This window comes from Mesocricetus auratus, unplaced genomic scaffold (assembly GCF_017639785.1).
Source record: "Mesocricetus auratus isolate SY011 unplaced genomic scaffold, BCM_Maur_2.0 Super-Scaffold_100019, whole genome shotgun sequence".
Classification (NCBI taxonomy): domain Eukaryota; kingdom Metazoa; phylum Chordata; class Mammalia; order Rodentia; family Cricetidae; genus Mesocricetus; species Mesocricetus auratus.
In genome coordinates, this window is record NW_024429200.1 from 16612446 (window position 1) to 16633658 (window position 21213).

General features: G+C 38.5%; 1 protein-coding gene and 1 long non-coding RNA gene across 2 annotated transcripts in view; one reads left to right on the top strand and one right to left on the bottom strand.

The window, feature by feature from the left end:
- Wasl (WASP like actin nucleation promoting factor) overlaps nucleotides 1-21213 on the top strand; it is a 51603-nt gene that overhangs the window by 21303 nt on the left and 9087 nt on the right. The window contains 7 exon segments of the mRNA XM_005078060.4: nucleotides 8739-8873; nucleotides 10276-10362; nucleotides 11308-11404; nucleotides 12232-12255; nucleotides 16969-17137; nucleotides 17935-17977; nucleotides 18716-18869. Of these exon segments, the coding sequence (XP_005078117.1) occupies nucleotides 8739-8873; nucleotides 10276-10362; nucleotides 11308-11404; nucleotides 12232-12255; nucleotides 16969-17137; nucleotides 17935-17977; nucleotides 18716-18869 (709 nt within the window).
- On the bottom strand, nucleotides 1701-19661 carry LOC110342432. The gene is made up of 3 exons (XR_005869683.1): nucleotides 19569-19661; nucleotides 2744-2796; nucleotides 1701-1785 (listed from the first exon to the last, which is right to left on the bottom strand). It is a non-coding gene; the product is annotated as an uncharacterized LOC110342432 (long non-coding RNA).

Consider the following 21213-nt stretch of genomic DNA (forward strand, 5'->3'; position numbering starts at 1 on the left):
ACATCCTTGACATGACAATGCTCATGTCATGAATGCTCACTCATACTGGAGTACACTCACTCCACACACTGTAGGGTGTTGTCCTTGTTAGTTTTGTTAATTTGATATAGCCTAGAGTCATCTGAGAGAATTGCTTAGATCAGACTGACCTGTGAGCCTTTCTTGATTGTTACTGCGGGCAGTTAACATCCCAAGACAGGTAGTCTTGGGCTGTATAAGAAAACTGGCATGAGCTTATAAGCAAGCCTGCAAGCAGTGTTCCTCTGTGGTTTCTGCTCATAGTCCTGCTGGAGATTCTGCCCTGGCTTCTCAGAGATGTGGTCTGTGACCTTTTGTAAGCCAAATAAAGCTTTTTCATAAGTTGCTTTTGGTCTTGGTGTTTGTCACAACAATAGGAATGAAACCAGAACAGGTGTAGAAAAGTGTCTGCACGGTGGGAATAGAGATTGACCCTTCTGTATAGGTTAAGAGCAGAGAGCCACTCTGTTTCAGGCTTTCAGATCCCACCAGAGAAGTGCCTTGGCCACAGATCCTGGACTGCTGATAGTTGGTTTTTGTTTTCTGTGATAAAACACCATGACCAGAAACACCTTGAAGAGGAAGTTTATTTTGGCCTTTGATTTCAGATGGATGAGTCCCTCGTGGCAGGCATGGTGGCTGGAACAGGAGCCGAGAGAGAGCTCACATCCTTAGCTGCAGGTGTGAAGCAGAGAGCAAACTACAAGTAGGACAGTGCCCTATACTCTCAAAGCCCGTCAACCGTGCTATACTTCCTCTAGCAAGACCACACCACCTATACCTGCCTGCCCAAACAGAGGCACCAAATGGGGGGACAAGGACTCAAATGCCCAAGCCTATGGAGGACATTCCTTGTTTAAACCACCAGACCAAGAAGGGAGGAGTGCTACTGAAAGGCCTGCTGAAGAGACTTGGTCCCAGGCTACAGGAATTATCTGTGTAACAGAGAAGCTTAGAATATAGCAGTTACTCTGGCCCCCAGCCTTAGTGTTGGTGGGTTGTCACCTCAAATATCTCCAGGTAGAGAAGACAGTTCCTAGAGAAGACCAAATCACTCACCTTTTTATGTGGTGGCAGGCTTGTACAGGAGCAGGTGGCCCTAGGCTTGAGTCAGGAGAAATGTAAGAGAGTTAAGGTAGTCAAGCCTTGAGTGCTTTGCTCATTAGACCAGAGTAAAGAAAGACAGCTTTTACTTCAATAGAGGAAGTGGCAGCCATGGGCTGTAGCAGAACTTTCTGGTGTCTTGGAGCTGATTAAATTGTCTTGTTAGACAGGCTTATATTGGTTGCCTTCATAGTAGGAAAAGTACTAATGCTGTTTGTTCTTAATATTTCTTTAACCTTTGTATAATTGCATGCTGTGTACCTGTAGGGCCCCCATCTTCCAGGAGATGACAGTCTGGTAATAAGACTTAAGCAAACAGATTGTATAATAAAGTTGATGCTAGGCATTGTGGGACCACAGAGAACAAACCTCTCCCAGGCTAAATGAGGGTGTGCGTTTCACATTTGGGAGCACATATCTTGAGAGGAAGGATCAGAACATGAGGGAGGACCTTAATGACCCCAATACAATTTCTTGCATCCTAAGTTCTGTGAGAGTGGGGCTGCAACATTATTTTTATGATTGGAAGCTAATTGTTTTCCCTTATCATCTTGCACATACTATATACTTACCAGACACATGGACATTCATTTTAGTAAGGACCACCAGATTGGTAGCGGATTCATACATGACTCATTTGTCCCCTGCACAATAAGCAGCATGCTGTAAAGAGAAGGGGGCTGCTTTACAGTAGTTTTGCCATTAGCCAACTACTTCTGTCACAGAGCAGATGCTCTATAGAATTGGAAACAAGAATAAAGGATATAATGTCTGTGGGTAGGGATTGCCAGGGAAACAGCTAACAACTCAATAATAAGTGTTTTCTAACTTAACTGCTAAATAGCAAAGTACTCTTACTGTTGAAACAGAAAGGTATTTTCTCTTGAGTATTGAACCTCAGATACAAGTCAAGCATTCAAGCAACTGCTGTGTAATCACTAAAAACATCTTACACAAGTAGGGAAGAATCAATCCCTTCCTACAGACACCCGTCCGTGGCTCCTGCCTGTCCTGCCTGTCCTTGTCAAGTTGATTTTGAAATTGCTAGCTGCTGTTTTTCTAAGTGGGTGAGGCCACTCAGTGCCAAGAGTCATTTCATTAAGTGTGCTTTGGAAAATGGAATATAGTAATTCAGCTTTTTCTTTAGATACACAATTCTATTTTTCTGGTTGCATCATGTTTGTCTTATGCCAACGTAGGTTTTGTATCTTGAAGTTTATACAATTTGGAGGGAGTACTTCAAGAAAAGGTATTAAAGTTAAAAATAAGGTAGGCATTTATTTAGCATAAGAAACAATTAGAACAAATAAAAAACAAATTCAAAATTCAGGGGGGAAACCTGTTAATATATCACTGTTCTTATTAAATGGAAATGGACTTAGATGCTTGGCAAAATTTATGATGAAATGATACCAGGTTGACTCTGGAATTCTGCAATAAGCAAACCCTTCCAGCAGCCACACTGCCTGCCTTTCCATTTTGTTGTCCCACACTGTTCCCGCAGGGAATGCATGGAAAAAGTAGTAGTAGTTACACGTTGTAAGCCTTTTTCCTTCCATGTTACCAGGATTTAAATCCTAGCTGGTAATGCTGACCATTGGTGAATGAATTGGAGACCCACCTTCATTCCCTGAAGCTTCCAATCCAAATTGAGCATTTCCATAATCCACCAAACTTCAGGACGAGACAGGAAAGAGGAGGCAGAATAGGAAAAAGATGAAAAACTTGATTTAGACAGATCCACTTAAGCTATAGGAAAGAAGCAAGAGAAGAGCACCCGCATCTGTACCAATGGTCTTTAGCAGTGTCCTCACCCACTGCAGATAGGTCCTGGAGTCTGATGGGTACAGTACCCTCTCAACTGTGTCTACAGATGACTAGCCCTCTAGTGGGAAACTCAGGACCATTTGTAGTTACAGTGACCGTCATTGTGAGTTCAGATAATTCTAAAAATCTGTGCAAGATGATTTGTAGTTTATAAATTTGCATTTTAGGCACCTCCTGAGACTTGAGTAAGGGTTGTAACTTTTGAGTGACCTTGATCCACTCAGCATACTCCTGTCAGTGTGACTTTGTAAAGTGTTTGGGCTTCTTTGTTGCTGGTTATCTGTTGTTTTTGTTTTGTTTTGTTTTACTTTGAGACAGGGTTTCTTTGCGTAGGCTGTTGGAACTCACTCAGTACACCAGGGTGGCCTTGAACTTAAAGAGATCCGCCTGCCTCTGCCTTCCAAGTGCTGGAATTAAAGGTATCTGCCGCCACCACCGCCTGGCTTATAAAGTGCTTTTTAAAGATGTGTTCTCCCCACAAATCTTTCTGATAATGATAGTATGACCAAAACTGTTTCTGATTCACTGCCAGTTTAAAGTACATGTCTGTTATAACTAAAATAGAAAAAAAAACCTGTAACTTCGTCACAGGTAGGTTCTTTAGTGTAAGCAGTCTTAACAGTGTCTGTCACCCATTGTACAAACAAGCCATCTTACTACTTTATGTCTTGAAGTAGTACAGTCCACAAGAAGTCCCACAGAAGAGCACCAATCACATATGCAATCAGCACGAGTTTTTATTAAAATTCCAACATGTTGGGGTGGCAAATGACAATGAGGAGAGAAGCCACTCCTGTAAAGCACGATAGGGGAATTCCAGGGAGGGGAGGTTAGGCTGGGGGCTGATGGGTGGTGGGTTTAAACCAAAGTTTACCGGTTGCTGTAGGATTGATTGGTGTCTCAGCGGTTAGGGACTTTTAAGCTGCAGGGAGGGAGAAGCTATCTTTAATTCTCTTTACCTTGTTCAAGGCTGTGGGGTGTCCTCTGATTGGTTGCCGCTGGGTTGCGGCTTTCCCAAGAACTTCTTGCTCAGTTCTGGCCAGTTCCAGTAAAGTGAAACTAAGGCCTGGTCTCTGGGAAGGTACTAGCAGGGCTTGCCATGGCCCTTGTCTGGCTCCCCGGCCCTCTCAGGAACAACATAGATCCATTTCTCACCATTTGGCAAATAAGCTCATGATTGGTGGCATCTAGACTTTGACCTCAGGTTTTTAGCGCAACCCTGCCTTTGAGAAAAACAGATCACACTGTACACTTTCCAAACTTGGGTTATTTGCTGATGTACTTTTGGTCAAAGCAGATGATATGGACAATTGCAGAGTGATCGAGAAGGAAACCGGTGGGAGCTTGACTAGTGAGGCACCAGGGGCCATTACAAGAACACTGTTATCTCCAGTTAAGATTACCAAACTGGGGAAAATGAACACAGTTCTACAAGAATGTAACAAAGTAAAACATGAAACAGTGTTCCAAAACAAAAGCAAGATTACCAAACTGTATATGGTTGGTTATCAGTCAGAACCATGGAGTTAAACTGAGTTTGATGTTATTTTAATAGTAAGTCTTTAGTTTTTCCCTTTGATGTTCACTTCACTACCCACCCCCACAAGGTGCCCCAAAATGCCATAGTCCTTCCCTGCTTTGTTCCCCTGATCCATCTGTTTTCATCTTTGGGGTAAAGTATTACTTTAGGAATCCTTCCTGTGGTATTAAGGTTTTTGTCTTTAGGTGATTGAATGGTTGGTGATCTCTTTGCCCATTGTGTCTGGTCCCAGGTTACTGACTGTTTCCATATGGCTGCATTTTCTTCATTTGGGATTCTACTTGTTACTTTTGCTGGTGTTGTCCCGCTCCTCTTCTTCCCACCATAGCTTCAGTTTACTTTTGTTCGGTTTTATGTTTTAAGTTTCCAGATTCTGTTTTGAGATTGGTGTTGAGCAAAAGTAATAGTTATTTTAAAACTTCTTTATTGAAATCACTTCAAAATTATAAAAGTTCAACCAAATATTTTATATGTTTTACTTTTCTGCTTTCTATACTTCATAGAGTAAAACTTCATTCCTAGCAATGATGGAGGTGTCAAGCAGAATTTCAGTATCAGAATAAATCATGCAATTTTTAAATTTAAATTAGAAACAGTCCAGGCGTTGGTGGTGCACACCTTTAATCCCAGCACTCAGGAGGCAGAGGCAGGTGGATCTCTGTGAGTTTGAGACCAGCCTGGTCTACAAGAGCTAATTCCAGGACAGCCTCCAAAGCCACAAAGAAACCCTGTCTCGAAACCCACCCCCAAAGGAAAGAAAAATTAGAAACAATCTTATTTTACATATCAATCCCAGTTCTCTCTCCCTTCCATCCTCCCCTGCCCCCCCACCAACGCCCCATCCCATCCACCTTCTGCTCCCCAGAGAGGGTGAGGTCTCCCATGGGGGATCTTCAAAGTCTGTCACATCATTTGGGACAGGGCCTAGGCCCTCCCCCATAAAACATGCAATTGTTAATTAAATATTTGTTTGGGAACAGAGTATGGCTAGACTGTAAGTACAGATTTGCAAATACAGTATTTCAGGTGCTGTGGGACATTACAATATTTTACGGAGTAAGAAACCAGTACAGAAAGTTAGTCTATCTTAGAGTGAGATCAGTGATGTAACAAGTAGTAGCTACACAAGAAAGTTAAGAGACAGAAGGAAGAGCCTGCAGGCAGTGAATGCAGCCTGTAAAGCCAGCCTTGGGGTATGACAGTGTTGCTGAAGGGCAGTGAGAGGTGAATCACCTCCCTTCCCTGGGTATACCTCCCCTCTCGTTGCCTCTGACACTGAGATTCTGAGTGGGCAGCATTGTTGAGTTAGTCAGTGCTGATTAGTCTGGGTGCACAAGGTCTGATGGTTCTGTCTTGGTCACCATCATTGTAGTACACTTGTCTCCTGCTTAACAGGTTCATGGCCTTTATTGGACTATTAAGAAATGGATTTCTGTTCCAAAGCACTCGTCCCTAGGATGTTTTTCATTAATATCTTCTTGATTGTGAAAGACAAGAGCAATACAGTTGATTAAGTTCAATTACTTTAAAGGAATGGTAGGAATGTTTGTACAAATTTAATTAAGCCACTGTCAATCTAATTTAAGGAATACTTAGTAGTTTATCTTATTGTCTGAAATTTTTGTGTTAATGTTTTATGTCCAAGCTGTTTTTACATATACTGTAGTCATTGTGAATTAATCCAGAAAGACATTATAAAATGCTATAATATGTCCTTTTCAACCTTTGACAGTTTAAAGTAGAAAATGGTGTGGATAAATTTATACTTATAGCAAATTTTTAAAAATATTTCTGAAAATTGCTTATTGTTGGGTTTTCCTTAGTTTTGTATAGTGTGAAACTATGTGTGGAGAATTATAGCATAGTTAAGTCTTCATTGCATAAGCAATTTTGTCAGTATTTAAACTTTTGTTATTTTTTTGTGTTTGCATACACATTCAGATGATGTTCTGTAGTGTTAGTATTGATGCTTCAGTAAAGAGTTCTGACAGTAGATTTCTGCCTCAGTTACTGGTTATTTCTTGTCCCACCAGGTCCTGCTGCCCTTCTCAGTCCCAAATAAACACACAAAGACTTATATTAATTATAAAACTATTGGTCAATGGCTAGGGCTTCTTATTGGCTAGCTCTGTCTTAATTCTTAACCAATAACTACTAATCTATGTTATGTATTTCTACATGGCCTTATATTACTGGAGAATGCCTCTCTTGTCCTATCCTCCTGGTCTCCACATGGCTTCTCTCATGTCTTCCCTCTGTCTACCTTTCCCAGAATTCTCCTCCTCTCCTGTTCCCACCTATCTTCCTGCCTCTATTGGCCAAACAGTGTTGTGAATCGTAATGTAAAGTATCTGATATGCAGGACATTATATGCAATCACCAAAGGGGCTGTGACCTGTGGCTGAGAGCTGCTGACGTAGCGGCAGGCAGCCTCCGGAGTTGTCAACCTGTCCATTGGGCCAGTGTCAGCTCCTCAATATCATCATTAAACCAGTGTCCCAGAGCACATACTCTTCATGTCCCTATAATATTTCTTGTGGAAAATTTCCCAGTTCTCTGCATGAAGTTTAGGTGAAAAAAATTTTTTATTAAAAATATAGCATTGAAGCCGGGCGTTGGTGGCGCACACCTTTAATCCCAGCACTCGGGAGGCAGAGGCAGAGGCAGGCGGATCTCTGTGAGTTCGAGACCAGCCTGGACAACTAAGTGAGTTCCAGGACAGCCTCCAAAGCCACAGAGAAACCCTGTCTCGAAAAACCAAAAAAAAAAAAAAAAAAAAACAGCATTGAACACTGTAACCCAGAATGTCTTTATGAACTTTTGGTCCCTAGTAGTATGCTGATCTCACATTCCTGGTTTTGACATAATTAAAGGTTTATTTATATAAAAGTTCGAAGGAATTCTTTTGCCAGAAGGCATTCCCCAGCTATAATTAGATGATACCAAAATGCCACACCTCCAAATCTTAATATAGTCTGTCTGCTAAGCTTATACAGTGCCCATATTGACTGTAAACATCTTAATTACTTAATCAGATCCTGATTTTGATGATTTAGATTGCATATGTTTACAATCACATGACTCGTGACAGCGGAAGGGGACTGGTTGGAAAGAAGAGGGTCATTGGGAGTAGGGAGGGCTAGGAGGGACTATCGGAGGCAAATATACAAATACATTATGTGCCTGGGTGAAACCCATTATTGTGCATAATATTGCCAATTAAAACTGAAACAATGACTCAGGAAGTAATTTACTTTTATATTTACATTGAGAAATAATTGATTTGGTAGCTAATTCCTTAAATTTTGATTTAGGAATGAGATTAGTGGTCTTGAAACTATAATTGTTATTTTCAGAGTTGTTAATGCTATCTTTTTGTGAGTGCCACTTTAAGAGAAATAGATTAAATAGCTGTCTTCAAAAAAATTTATTCAGATTAAGTGGGAGTTTGCAATAGTTCCTAATTGCAGGAAAGGTGGCAGCAGGTGCCCTGGAATACCTGTCAGCCCAGGATGTCCCTTGCAAGTGTTGCAGTTAACTCCTTCTGTCACCTAAGAGCGCCACTGTGTCCTGTTCATGGGAGATCCAGACAGCGGTCAGTCAGATTGATTTTTGTACCCTTAGAATACTTTTCAATCTCTGTACTACCTTTGCAAGTGACTTTTTACCATTTTTAAAAGAGGAGTTATCATCTGTCTTGATAGGCTTATTAGTAGTAATATCAAATTTTGCTTTCGGGTTTGATTTAATTCCTTTGCTATAAAGGGGCAACTGTTTTATGGAAGTCAGCTTTCCCCGATAGGATTGTTCCACTGTTTAAATGTCCGTATCCTCAAAATGCGGTATGATTAAAGAGATGTGAAAATATAGAATCTAAAGTCACACATTTCAGCTTTCTCACTTAGCAGTTTATCAGACTCCTTATTTATCCTTAGTGTTTTGTTTCTTGAGTGTAACGTTTAGTTAGAATAGCAGTAATGATTACATGGGGTTAGTATTTTTAAATGCATATTGCCAGAAATAGTTTAACAATCAATAAATGTTACTTTTCAGTAATTATTGGTATGGGTATTATATTAGTTATAACTTCAAAACGAAGTAACTAAGATAATGAAAAGTTCCTTGTCTCTGTTTCTGGAAGCAGTTGAGTGGTCCTGGCTTCGTGCTTTGGGAGGTTGCAGCCGTCATCGGCAGGGACTGAGTCTAGCTGTTTTGAAAGTAATGGTTGTGCATTGTTGGTATTTTGCAGACTATGTCTTCTGCAGTGGTGCAGTTATATGCAGCCGATAGAAACTGTATGTGGTCAAAGAAGTGCAGCGGCGTTGCTTGTCTTGTTAAGGACAATCCTCAGAGGTCTTATTTTTTAAGAATATTTGACATTAAGGTAAGTTTGGTTTTCATTTCATTTTAACTTGTAGGTGCTTATCTGCCTTGATTATAATTTAGTTTAGATATTCTGATTGTCTTGTGTATGTTTAAATTGATAACTAAAAGAGTGACATTTATTGTAGATACTGAAGAATATTGGAACCAAGTGGGAACCCAGATATGGATATTGTGACCTTGTTCCTATGGCTTTGTTTTCTGTCCTTTAGTTATCTGTTGTCATGAATGGTCTTAAAAGTGAAAAACAAATCCTGAAGTAAACAATTCATTAGTTTTACATAACTTATTACAGACCTTTACTGTAGTTGGTCTGTTTTATTACAGTTTTTACCATACTTCAAGTATAATTAAACATTATTGTAAGTATGTTTTAAACAGGGAAAGCTATGCATAGGTTTCAGACATGAGTGGAATGTCTTAGAATGTGTCCCTCCACTGATAGAGTAGACTGCAGTAGTTCCCTGAAAGTAGCTTTATATTTCTTACCAACACTAAGAACTGTTTCAAAACAGGACTATATAACTACATTAAGAAAAAGAAATGTCCACTGTAGTGGTCATAATATATTTATAGCAGATTTTTCATGTTTTTTTCTTTTCCTTTTATTTTTTAACAAATTGTACTTAAGTCATCAGGGAACTTCCAAAATATTTCATCTTCATTCTTCAGAAGTAGGCCACCATGTCATATCTTAAATCCTAGTTCCCTCATGTATGCCTTATGGGCCTCAGTGAAATGTCCACAGTGTTTTTTTCAGTGATGCATGCATTGCCTGCCTTCCTCAGCAGCTTCTTCTCCTTATGCTCAGGTTGGGCAGTGATGTATATACATGGGTAAATTTCCTAAGTGCTGGCCAACCCTAGCTGTCGATTTTTCATATTTTAAATTCGTAATATAGGTGGAGTCTTGGGTTTCAGAATTGGGCAATGATTGCATTTTTCTTACTACTGAATTCTGATTAAAGATAGCTATTGCTTAGTACTTTGGCATGAAGAATAAATACGTTTCTTATGCTGTGGCTGTAGATATTGCAGTGTTATGTGGATCTCTTGTCCATTATTTGAATTTATTATTGAGCAACGCAGAGAAAATGTCTGCATCTGTAAATTGAGAAAAGATACTGCTGTAGTGTTTGATAAAACATAGCCTAAAACTTGGCTAATGGAGCACCACATTTGCTCATCATGATGTTGGTAATCCAGTGAGTCTAGTTATACTTGGCTAAGTGGTGTACTTGAATGAAACTGCCTTATATACAGGTTTCCTAAGTTGTATGATACTGTATTGAATATGTTATGTGTATATACATATATGTGTCCCTAAAGGTTCCTTTAGTGAGTTATCTACTTTTAGTCCTAGAAGTATTTTTTTGTAAATTTTAACTTTTCCTGTTTTTCTAGGATGGGAAATTATTGTGGGAACAAGAGCTATACAATAACTTTGTGTATAATAGTCCTAGAGGATATTTTCATACCTTTGCTGGAGATGTAAGTCCTATTTTCTTTTCATCTTGATAATTATTCTACTGGATGCCATCTTAGTTACTTTTCTGTTGCTGTGAAGAGACGCCATGACCAAGGCAACTTACAGAGGAAAGAGTTTATTTGGAGCTTATAGTTTCAGAGGTTGAGTCCATGGTCATCCTGTGATGACCACGGTGATGATCACAGGAACAGCAGGCGGGTGTGGCTCTGGAGCAGTATCTGAGATCTTGCATCTGACCCACAAGCAAGAGGCAGAAAGAGCTAGCTGAGAATAGTACAAATCTTGTGAAACCTCAAAGCCCACCCCTAGTATCACAGCCTCTCCAACTAGACCACACTTCCTTAATCCTTCCCAAACAGTTCTACTGACTGGGGACCAAACATTTAAACCTGTGACCTTATGGGGACATTTTTATTTAGACCACCACAGTTGCCCATTTTCAATCTGCGTTACTTACAATGCTCTGTTGAAATCAAGCTTAATAAGTTTTTTTTCTGAAGATGAAGTATTCAGTTGTTTAAGTTTCTGCCATGTAAAAATTTTTTTCTAATAGTCTCACTTTACCTTCTCTGGGCTTTTTTACTTAAAAGTTATTTAAATCATAGGCGAGCATTTGTGACGCACGCCTTTAATCCCAGCACTCAGGAGGCACAGGCAGGCGGATCTCTGTGAGTTCAAGACCAGCCTGGTCTACAAGAGCTAGTTTCAGGACAGGCTCCAAAGCCACAGAAAAATCCTGTCTCAAAAAACAAAACAAACAAACAAAATAAAGAAAAGAAAAGAAAAAAGTTACTTAAATCATAAAGTGATTTTTCATTTTAATTGTCAGAAAGCAAAACTTTCCTCTTTCAAGTGTGCTTCTTTGGGTTGCTATTATGCCATTATCATTACTGCATAAAGCTTAATTTATATACTTTTGTTTGTTATTTTTGATGGAAATACTTCAGACTTGTCAAGTTGCTCTTAATTTTGCCAATGAAGAAGAAGCAAAAAAGTTCCGGAAAGCAGTTACAGACTTGTTGGGCCGACGACAACGGAAATCTGGTAAACACCTTGCTTTTCCTTTTCCTTTTTGTACATGAAATGAGCCAGTAAACTGGTTACCAAGCAAATGTGAATCACTGGCTGTTACGTATAAACTGTAGAACTCTGGCTCCATTCGTCCGCATGCATACAAGCTGTGGCTGTGGCTAGTTTTGTCACATCACAGCTGCAGTGTTGTAATGTAGTCATCAAAGCCTGAGATGTGTACTGTCTAACCCTCTCCGCAGCAGAGCTCTGTGATACCTTCCTCAAAAGAAATATCTTTGCTCCAGTAACCTTTTTTTTTTGCTGATAAAATTCCATGTTTATTGATTCTGAAACTTGCATTATTAGTGCCATTTTTATAGCAAATTTAAGTGCTTTTATGCTTTGTAAACAAATACTTTCAAGAAGCTTAAGAATAAGCAGAATGGCAGACTAAATCTGCAAATGTTGCTTTGTCTTTCAGTGTTCAATGCTGTACACTGTACAGTCTTAAGGAGCTTAATTTAATGCATAAGACAACTCTTAACATAGCCATATACATAGTTAGTATATGTACATAGTGATTCAGTAGAAGTTTAAGTTAATTAGCATAGAGCTATTGTTTGGCAGGTGTCCCCAGCCTTGCTGGAGTGAAATAAAGGCTGAATAGGAAAGATGAGCCTTCCTATAACCATCCTGTAAAGTGTCAGTCTTAGGGACACACTTTAACTGTCTACATATCACCTCAAGAGTAAAAATTTATGTGTCGTATGTTATCAAGGTTTTACTTTTGTTAAGTATATATGTGTCTTTTTTGATAATATTTTATGGGTCTCATAAATTTTCTGATTTTTTTTTTACAGAAAAAAGACGAGATGCTCCGAATGGTAAGTTTTTGATAATTATTGACAAAAAAGTTTTCAAATTACAGTTTAATTATTATAGAAACATGTACCATGGGTCAATGCTTAATAATTGTGATCTAATGCTGTAGTTTAATTCTTATTTTCAATTGTGGAATGATATGCAAACCTTAAAAATTTACTGTTCCTAATTTGGTTTCTAACATAAAATGAAAGTTTAGTGTAAAGGTGGGTACTATTCTATTCTGTACTCCCAAGTTAGTTGTTTAGAAAGTCCATGTGCTTACTTCTTTCCTAAAGGAATTCCATTTGATTTTGTGTTGGGTTCTTTTCGAGATAACACTTCCTTTATAATATTTAATATTTATCATGTGTTACATGACACACTTTCTTAAGTGAAGACTTACATGTGTACCAACTATTATGCACATAACCCTCTAGAGTTTGGTAATGAACTCTTAAATGTGATAAATAATTATTGTTCTTTCTTCTTCCTCCTCGTCCTCCGTGTTCTTTTTTCTGGGAAGAGGCTCTGTTACTTTGTCACATTCAAATTGCTCCAAGAACCTCAATTAGAAGTGGGGATTTAGCTTCTGATTTTTAAATGCATTCCAAATCCTCCCTTTAGAACTCAGAAAGATTATTCAGGAAAATTTGCACAATACAAAGTTCTTAATATAGGATGACCATTGGTAATTATTGAGGTTTGTACCCTTCACACAGATAGATTGCCTTTTAATTTTGTCTCTTTTGTTTGTTTCGTTTTTTGAGATAGGGTTTCTCTGTGTAGCTTCGGCACCTGTCCTGGAACTAGCTCATGTAGACCAGGCTGGTCTCGAACTCACAGAGATCCACTAGCCTCTGCCTCCTGAATGCTGGGAGTAAAGGTGTGCACCACCACCACCTGGATTAATTTTGTCTTAAAATCTATTTTCCAGGTACAAAACATGAACCAAAGATAGATGTATTAAATTTCATTATTTAACCCTTAAAATTGTTAATAGGTAATTGTTGAGAACTAGTTGTGAAGGCCTTCTAGGTGTAGCATCTAATTTTTGAGAAAATAACTTGAAATATTAAATAATAGATATATGAATTATATGCTTAAAACTTTGGAAACATTTATTTCAATATGCACAACATGTATTTATGAACAGACACCTAATTTCTATGAATTGATACAGTTTTAATATTCCCACTGAGTTGCTCACAATTGTCTTGTCTTTCTTGAATTGCTCTTGGGTTTTTTTTGTTGTTTTGTTTGGTTAACTGGTTTGAGTTGTTGGTAGGTTGGGTGGTTTTTTTTTGGTTTTGAGACAAGAGTTTGATTTTCTGGAACTCATTTTGTAGACCAGGCTGTCCTCGAACTCACAAGGTCCTCCTGTTTCTGCCTCCCATTGCTGGGAATAAGGTTGCTCTTCGTAATCCCTAGTTTTATACTCTTAGGTTTTTGGTGTAATAGTCCTAACTTGTTTTCATTAAATAAATAGGGAAGCTGGTTGTTTTTTTTTTTAATAGTATTATTAAAGGGCAAAATTACACATCCAGTATTAACAATATATTCATACTTTTCAATTTATAAAAATATGTAAGTGTAGCTACATATCATATATATATATAGTAGTGAGGAGAGATGGGATATATTATGAGAGTTTACATTTGACTTTTCGGTCCAGCCAGTCTTGCTCCACCACTGTGTGGAGAGTAGTAATTTTAATCAGCTACAGCTGTACTGTATTTTGATGCGTCACCACTAGGTGGCAGTGGACACCTTAACCATGGTTTGCTGTCTGCTGCACACTCTCAGGTCCTCATGTGTCAGACCTTTTCACGTTGTAACTATTAAAAAGATCTTTATGTAGAAGTTACATACATTTCCAAAAGGAAATTTGCTCATCTTCCTCAGTAGGCCTCTGTGTCACTGTTTTCTCAGATATCTTACCTTAGTGGATAGTTCTTTCATTCTAATTAAAAGGAAACTTGAGTTCCCTTAGATTTGAATTTGAAATTAAGATTAAAATAAAAATCAAGTATCTGTTGTTCGTAAGAATACTTAAAAGTCCATTCTTGTGGCAGCTGTCCTGAATCAGGAAGGGGTGGTTTGTGTCTTCCCGTCCTCTTCACTTGTTGCTTTGGTTTTTCTGTTTGTTTGTTGTTACTGTTCATGTAGAACAGTCTGGTCTCAAACTCAAGATGGAGCCAGGTTTGGCTTTCATGGCTTCCTGGTCATTCTTAAGCCTTCTTCAGAAATACATGAGTCACTTTTCCTAATGTGATTTAATCAGGCTTTCAGATAACTTTAGTAATTCCAGTACAATGGAGAGTTTCAACTTAATTGAAGAATTACAATCAAATTGACATTAAGTGATCACTTGTTGAGTATCAGCCTATATTTCAGCAGTTCTCAGTCTGTGGGTCAAGACGCCTTTGAGAAACCTCTGTCTCCAAAGATACTTATATTCATAACTAGCAAAATTGCAGTTAAGAAGTAGCAACGAAAATAATTTTATGGTTCGTGGTCACTACAACATGAGGAACTGTATTAAAGGGTCACAGCATTAGGGAGATTGAGAACCACTGCTATAATTTATTAAAGTTTATTGGTTTTTGAGGCAGGATTTCTTTGTAGCTTTAGAGACTGGTCTGGAACTCACTCAGTACACCAGGCTGGCCTCGAACTCACCGAGATCCACCGGTTTCTGCTTCCCAAGTGATGGGACCACTGCCTGGCTTAGGATTTCTATTTGATGTTTATAATTCTGTTGAGGATTCCCAAGACAACTTCTGTGGTTAGGGACTCACTAGGAGAACTCATGAGACTGAATATGTAGTTGTTTTTATTGAAAACATCCAGCGTAGTAAAGAGACAGAAGCCAAGTAAGCACAGAAGGCTACAAGGGATGAGCTCTATAGACCTCCTTCTGGAACCAGTAGTGAATTACGGAAGTATGTGCAGTGTGGTCTAAAGGAAAGGCTCATTAGAAGAGCTCGTTGGAGATTCAGTGCTTAGTGTTTTCACACAGCCTATAACCATGATTCCAGACCTTCCTACATGAAGAAAGCAATATTAAGTGTAATTGTTGGCACAAAGTTGGGGCACAGTGAGTCTGAGTCCACCTTTTCAGGGAATGGTGAAAGTTTATGTCCCCACTAGGCAGCTAAGATGTTTTAGTTACTACATTTCTGTTGCTGTGATAAAACTCCATGACCCAGGCAACTTATAAAAGGTTTTTGATTTGGGCCTCATAACTGCAGAGGGAGGGTCCAGCACGATCATGGTGGGGAACATGGCAGCGAGTAAGCCAGCATTGGCACTGCAGCAGTAGCTGAGAGCTTATGTCTTGATCCGAAAGCAAGAGGCAAAGAGAGAACTAACTGAGAATGGCATGGGCTTTTGAAAGCCCAGCCTTCCTCCAGTGACACACCTCCTCCAACAAGACCACGCCTACTCCCAAATAGTTCCACCAACTGGAGACTTAAGTATTCAAACATAAGTCTGGGGCCCATTTTCATTCAAACCAACATGCATATCTCAAGCTTTGATTCTTATGTATAAATAGTGGTGATATTTTGATACTTTTTGAAAATTGTTAATGAAATGATGGCAAAGGAACTTGGTCTGAGAGGAGATTTTGTTGAAGAATGTGTTTTAAAAATGGGGTGTTGAAAGAACACGTATTGACTTTAAGTTCAGGAATGCATAATAATTTTTAAATTCAATTGGTGTTGCACTGAGACCTCCATATCTTTGATTGTGTGAAAGTTATGGGATATGTCATTTAGTGTTGCTCCTAAAGAGATTCCTGACCGGTATCTGGAGGTCCCAAGGTACTTTTACCATTAGATCTTTGCAGGAGGTCTGAGTGTTAGAATTTCTTTCACTGTATGTATTTGAGCTTTGTATTTCTCATAGCCAATTTACATATGTACTAATGGGAAAATATTAGCAGACTTAAATCTGGCAGTTTGCAGGGAAGGTGGTAGCAGGATATTTTAAATAATCTTTTTCTTACTGATAAATAAAGTTGAAACAAGACAGGATTAATGATGTCATTACTTTCTTTGTAAGTGTTGTTTTGTGTTATATATATCAGAATTACAGTAAAAAAAAAAGAAAAAGCCTTAGGGAATCAGGTTAATTAAATTTTATAGACATCAATGTTCTTCATGATATTTAATGTCGAGATATAAATAAGCAAGCATAAGTTAAAAAATAAAATACAGAAAATTAAAAATTATGATTGTATAAAATTATTTTCTTAAATTGTATTCCTTCCAGCCCTTGAATCCCAGACAGATGGCTGAGAGGCCATCAGGGGACTGATCCAGACTCCATGAATGTAGTGTCAGTGGGGAGGCCTCAGAAATCTCGGGGGCCTTGGGTAGTAGATCAGTGCTTACCATGGCGTACAGATGATCTTTGGGAGACCATTCCAAATATAGGGATGCTCTCTCTCAGCCTGGACACATGGGGAAGGGCCTAGGTCCTGCCCTGGATAAAATGACAGACTCTGGAGATCTCCCCCCAAGGAGGGCCTCGCCCTCCCTGGGGAAGGATGTGGGGACTGGGTGGGGGGGGCTGGAGGGCTGGTGGACAAGGGAGGAGGGGTGGGAGAAGGAGCTGGGATTGACATGTGAAACACTCATGTTTCTAATTTAAATGAGAACATATATTGAGGGGAAAAAAAGATGAAAAAAAATTGTATTCCTTTCATACCAGTTTGGCTTTCTTTGTAGGTCCCAATCTACCCATGGCTACAGTTGACATAAAAAATCCAGAAATCACAACAAATAGGTTTTATGGCTCACAAGTCAACAATATTTCCCACACCAAAGAGAAGAAGAAAGGGAAGGCTAAAAAGAAGAGATTGACCAAGGCAGATATTGGAACACCAAGCAATTTCCAGTAAGACTCTTCCTTTGTCCTCTCGTCACTTAAAAACACCAGCTCTTGCTCTGTTATAGCCTAGGCTGCCTTGGCTTTAGGATCCTCAGCCTCAGCTTCCGTAGCAGTGCCTGGGATTACAGGTGTGCACTGCTACTACACCCAGCTTTATCTTGATTCTTTTTCTGTGTTCTGTGCTGCTCCTGTTCTTTAACCTGTTGGAACATTTTGGTTTGGGGGAGCTCTGTGTAATATTCGCTTGTCTGTTGCTGTGGTAGAATATCCCAACAAAAAGCAAGTTAGAGGAGAAAGTGCTTGCTTCTGCAGGGGGGGTACGCCGTCATGGTGGAGAAGGCGTGGCTACAGGGGTGTAAGGGATGCAGAGGAAGTGGGCCAGTCTGTCACCAGTGACTTGCTTCTCTAGCATGCCTCCCTCACAAAGGTTCTACAGCCTTTCAAAGTGTTCAAATACATGAGCCCTTGTGGGGAGGGGGACACTCCATATTTAAACTATAACAGGAAGAATGGGTATATTCACTGGGGTGTTTGTTTGTTTGGTTGGTTGGCTGGCTGGTTTTGATTTGAACAAAGGGAATGAGTTGATTTATTAGGGAAAGGTGAGAGAGAGCCCCAAAGGAGCAGGCAGGCTTCCAGGGAAGAATACACACATTCATCTCTTTGTGAAACTTAGAAATGTTGCTGTAGTATTGATGTTGTTTGCTTCTCAAGACAGTACAGATTTCGTGTTTTTTTATGCATTGTTTTGCAAGCCCTTGTATGCTTTTACTTTCCTAATCTTTTTCTATTTTCTACCTTAGGCACATTGGACATGTTGGCTGGGATCCAAATACGGGGTTTGATGTTAGTATCTTTTTGAGCTATATAAAACTACATAGAAACGCTATGGCTTATTCTTGGATTTTTATTTACAGTTTTAAAACTTAGTATGTATTAGAATTTGAAAATGCTATGTTTGTGTGTGCTGCTGAGGTTTGAATCCATAGCATTATTCTGTCATAGTTGCTAAGTCCCTTAAAACAAAATTTTGTATTCCTTGTGCTAAATAATTTTGTTTTGAATGCATAGTGAAAAATGTTATTTTTTAAAGTAATAATTTCAGGAAAGTCTGTCAAATTACTGAAAACTAGTATAACAAAATTGTTAGTATCCAGTTATAGAATTATCCAGTTTGTTTCTAAACTGGGGTTATTCTTTTCCCTGTTGTCACACACTTGATTAGCACTGTGACAGCACAAAGAGGTCCTTGCCCTCAGATCTTCAAACTAATCGGTAATTCAAGATTAAAGCCAAATCTTATTTAGGGCAGGTTGGAATAGATGAGCACAAGATCTAGTCTTGAGTAGATTAATAAAAATAGGAATAGAATGCCCTCTTTTAAGGCATGGAAAAGATAAGATAAAACAGAAAACCTCTCTTGTTCTTTTCATAAAAGAAAATGTTGTGTTAGCGTTTAAGTTACATAACCATTTTAAAAGTCTATGAATTTAGCTTCAGAAAGACACAGGTAAATTGTAAGTTTTACTAACTTTGTGTTTTGGAGCAGAATTGCCTGCTTAGAAGTTGTTTTATCTGTTGTAGCTCAATAATTTGGATCCAGAATTGAAGAATCTTTTTGATATGTGTGGGATTTCTGAGGCCCAACTTAAAGACAGAGAAACATCAAAAGTTATTTATGACTTTATCGAAAAGACAGGAGGTGTAGAAGCTGTTAAAAATGAACTCCGAAGGCAAGGTAACTTTTAGTCTACTTTGGCACCTGGCTGTCTTTTTCCTTTAGAGTTTTGTAAGATTAACCTTATGGTGGACAACTACACATCCTTCTGTGAGTAGAATGTTTAAATTTATGGATGACAAATTTGGTCCAGCACCACTATATTATTCATTTATTTGGTGTAACTAAAGCTTTGAGCTAGATGTGATAAGATGACCTTTAATCCCAACACTCTGTAGGCAGAGCAGTCAGATTTCTGTGAATTTGAGACCAGCCTGGTCTATGGAGTTCAAGGGCTACATAGTTAGACCCTGTCCTTAAAACAAATGGACGAAAACTTGACATGATTGTTGGTATAAAAAGTCACCTTGTAATCTGTAATAAAACATTTTCAGAATATAAACTTATATAAAAACTTTCTATTTTAAAATATAAATCTTTTTTTTTCTCTGTTTAGTCCAGAATATAATACTTTCTCTTGGTTCCTGTGATCATAGTTTCCAACCTTGCGATGGTTGGAACTTTGTGTTTTGCTTGCTTCCCAGCACTTATGACAGGCAGGTGCGTAGATGCTTTTGTGCTCATGGTCACCTTTTCAGCACCGTCTCAATTGGAACCAAGCTTCTCCTGTTCTTTGTGCTCACACCAGTGTAGCTGAGCTGAAGCTCCAGTTACATGGTCTTGAACTGATTGTCATTTGAAAGTGGGTATTTAACTTACCTTTGCCTGCGTTTTCACTGCTGAAACTCAGTTGGTCTTTGATTGAATGTGTTCTTCCCAGTGTTCTAGTCAGTGAGGTCTCGGAGTCTTCAGAGCCAACTATGGAAGCAAACAGCTTATATAGCTCATATTGCTGCTGTATAACACAGCTAGTTCAATAGAAACTAGCATTGTGCTAGTTTATCTTCCTAGCAGACACTACACTTCAAATGTGGTGGATTTTAAAGCATTCTATGAATACCGTGTCATTTTAAGTGTGTATGATCATGAAGACTGCTCTTCCTAGCAGACACTACACTTCAAATGTGGTGGATTTTAAAGCATTCTATGAATACCGTGTCATTTTAAGTGTGTATGATCATGAAGACTGCTCTCTACCACACCCGCTGGTGCTCAGGGCTGCTCAGCTCAGCAGTATTGGCTGCATTGCTCTCCTGTGTCCTTCATGTCAAAAGAAAAGTGATCATACTAACTAGACTGAGTTTTCTTAAACTTTATTACATCTATTTTCAAGACAGACAAGGCCTTTCCTTAATTGTTATCCTAAAACAAAAAGTCACAGGATTTCAAAATCATATTGGCACCAAAATATCAAGATATTAAGATTTTTATATTTCAAGGACCTAACTTTTTCAGTGTGGAACCTATTATGCATCAAATGATGGTTTTATGTAAGATTTTTCTTTTTAAGATTTCATTTGTATTTGATTTGCAATTAGAAACTGAAATATGGTGGAGATGGGGTGGTGGTGTGTATAAGCTTCATCAGTCAGCTGTGAGCTGTTTGGCATGGATTAGGAACTGAGCTGAGGTCCTCTGAAGCAGTTCATACTCTTAGCCAATGAGCCATCTCTCCAACCCAGATAGTTTCTTTTTTTTTAAAGATCAAAAACATAAATTTTCTGTTCAGTTTTTTCTAACTAACTGATTTTTTTCTAGAAAGATCACATACATAAATTAATATTCAAAAGTATGGAAAACACAGAAATGGAGAAGTCAATGAAATTTGTCTTAACCTACTTATTAATTCTTTTGTCATTTTATAAAATTGTGGAAAAAGATTTATAAAGACAAATTTGTGATTTCCATATCTGTGTGTGTAGCTATTGAAGTCCATTAACTCACAACAATCTGTCCTTTAGGCCCACCACAGTGGAGTGGTATGTATGTGGAACAGAGTTTGAACCACTGCTCTGAGTTTTGCATGATTTGCTGTGTTGATTTTTGAAGTAGCTAGAGTTTGTATGTTCTGCCTTTAAAAACTTACTTTTGAGAATTAAGATTCATTTGTAATAAAAAGAAATATATTTCTGTGAGTCGGAGCTTAAATATTGCCTATAATTTTGATTAATTTATTGAAGTTCTCTGTATTTACTAGGAAATACCTCTTACCCACAGCTTTCATCTTGTTTTCACTGATACTGATTGATTATGCTTGGCTTTATGCCTTGTTTATCTCTAACTTGTGTAAGATATGTTTACATTGAGTAGGGTAAAGGAGGAGGGAGTATTATTAGTGAGCACAGTGTCATATGTCCACTTACGGACTTAACAGTATTTCCATAAATTTAATTATATCTAATATAATTGAATTAGATAACATTTGTCTGTTAAATTTTCAGGAGAGATCATGATTATCAGTTCC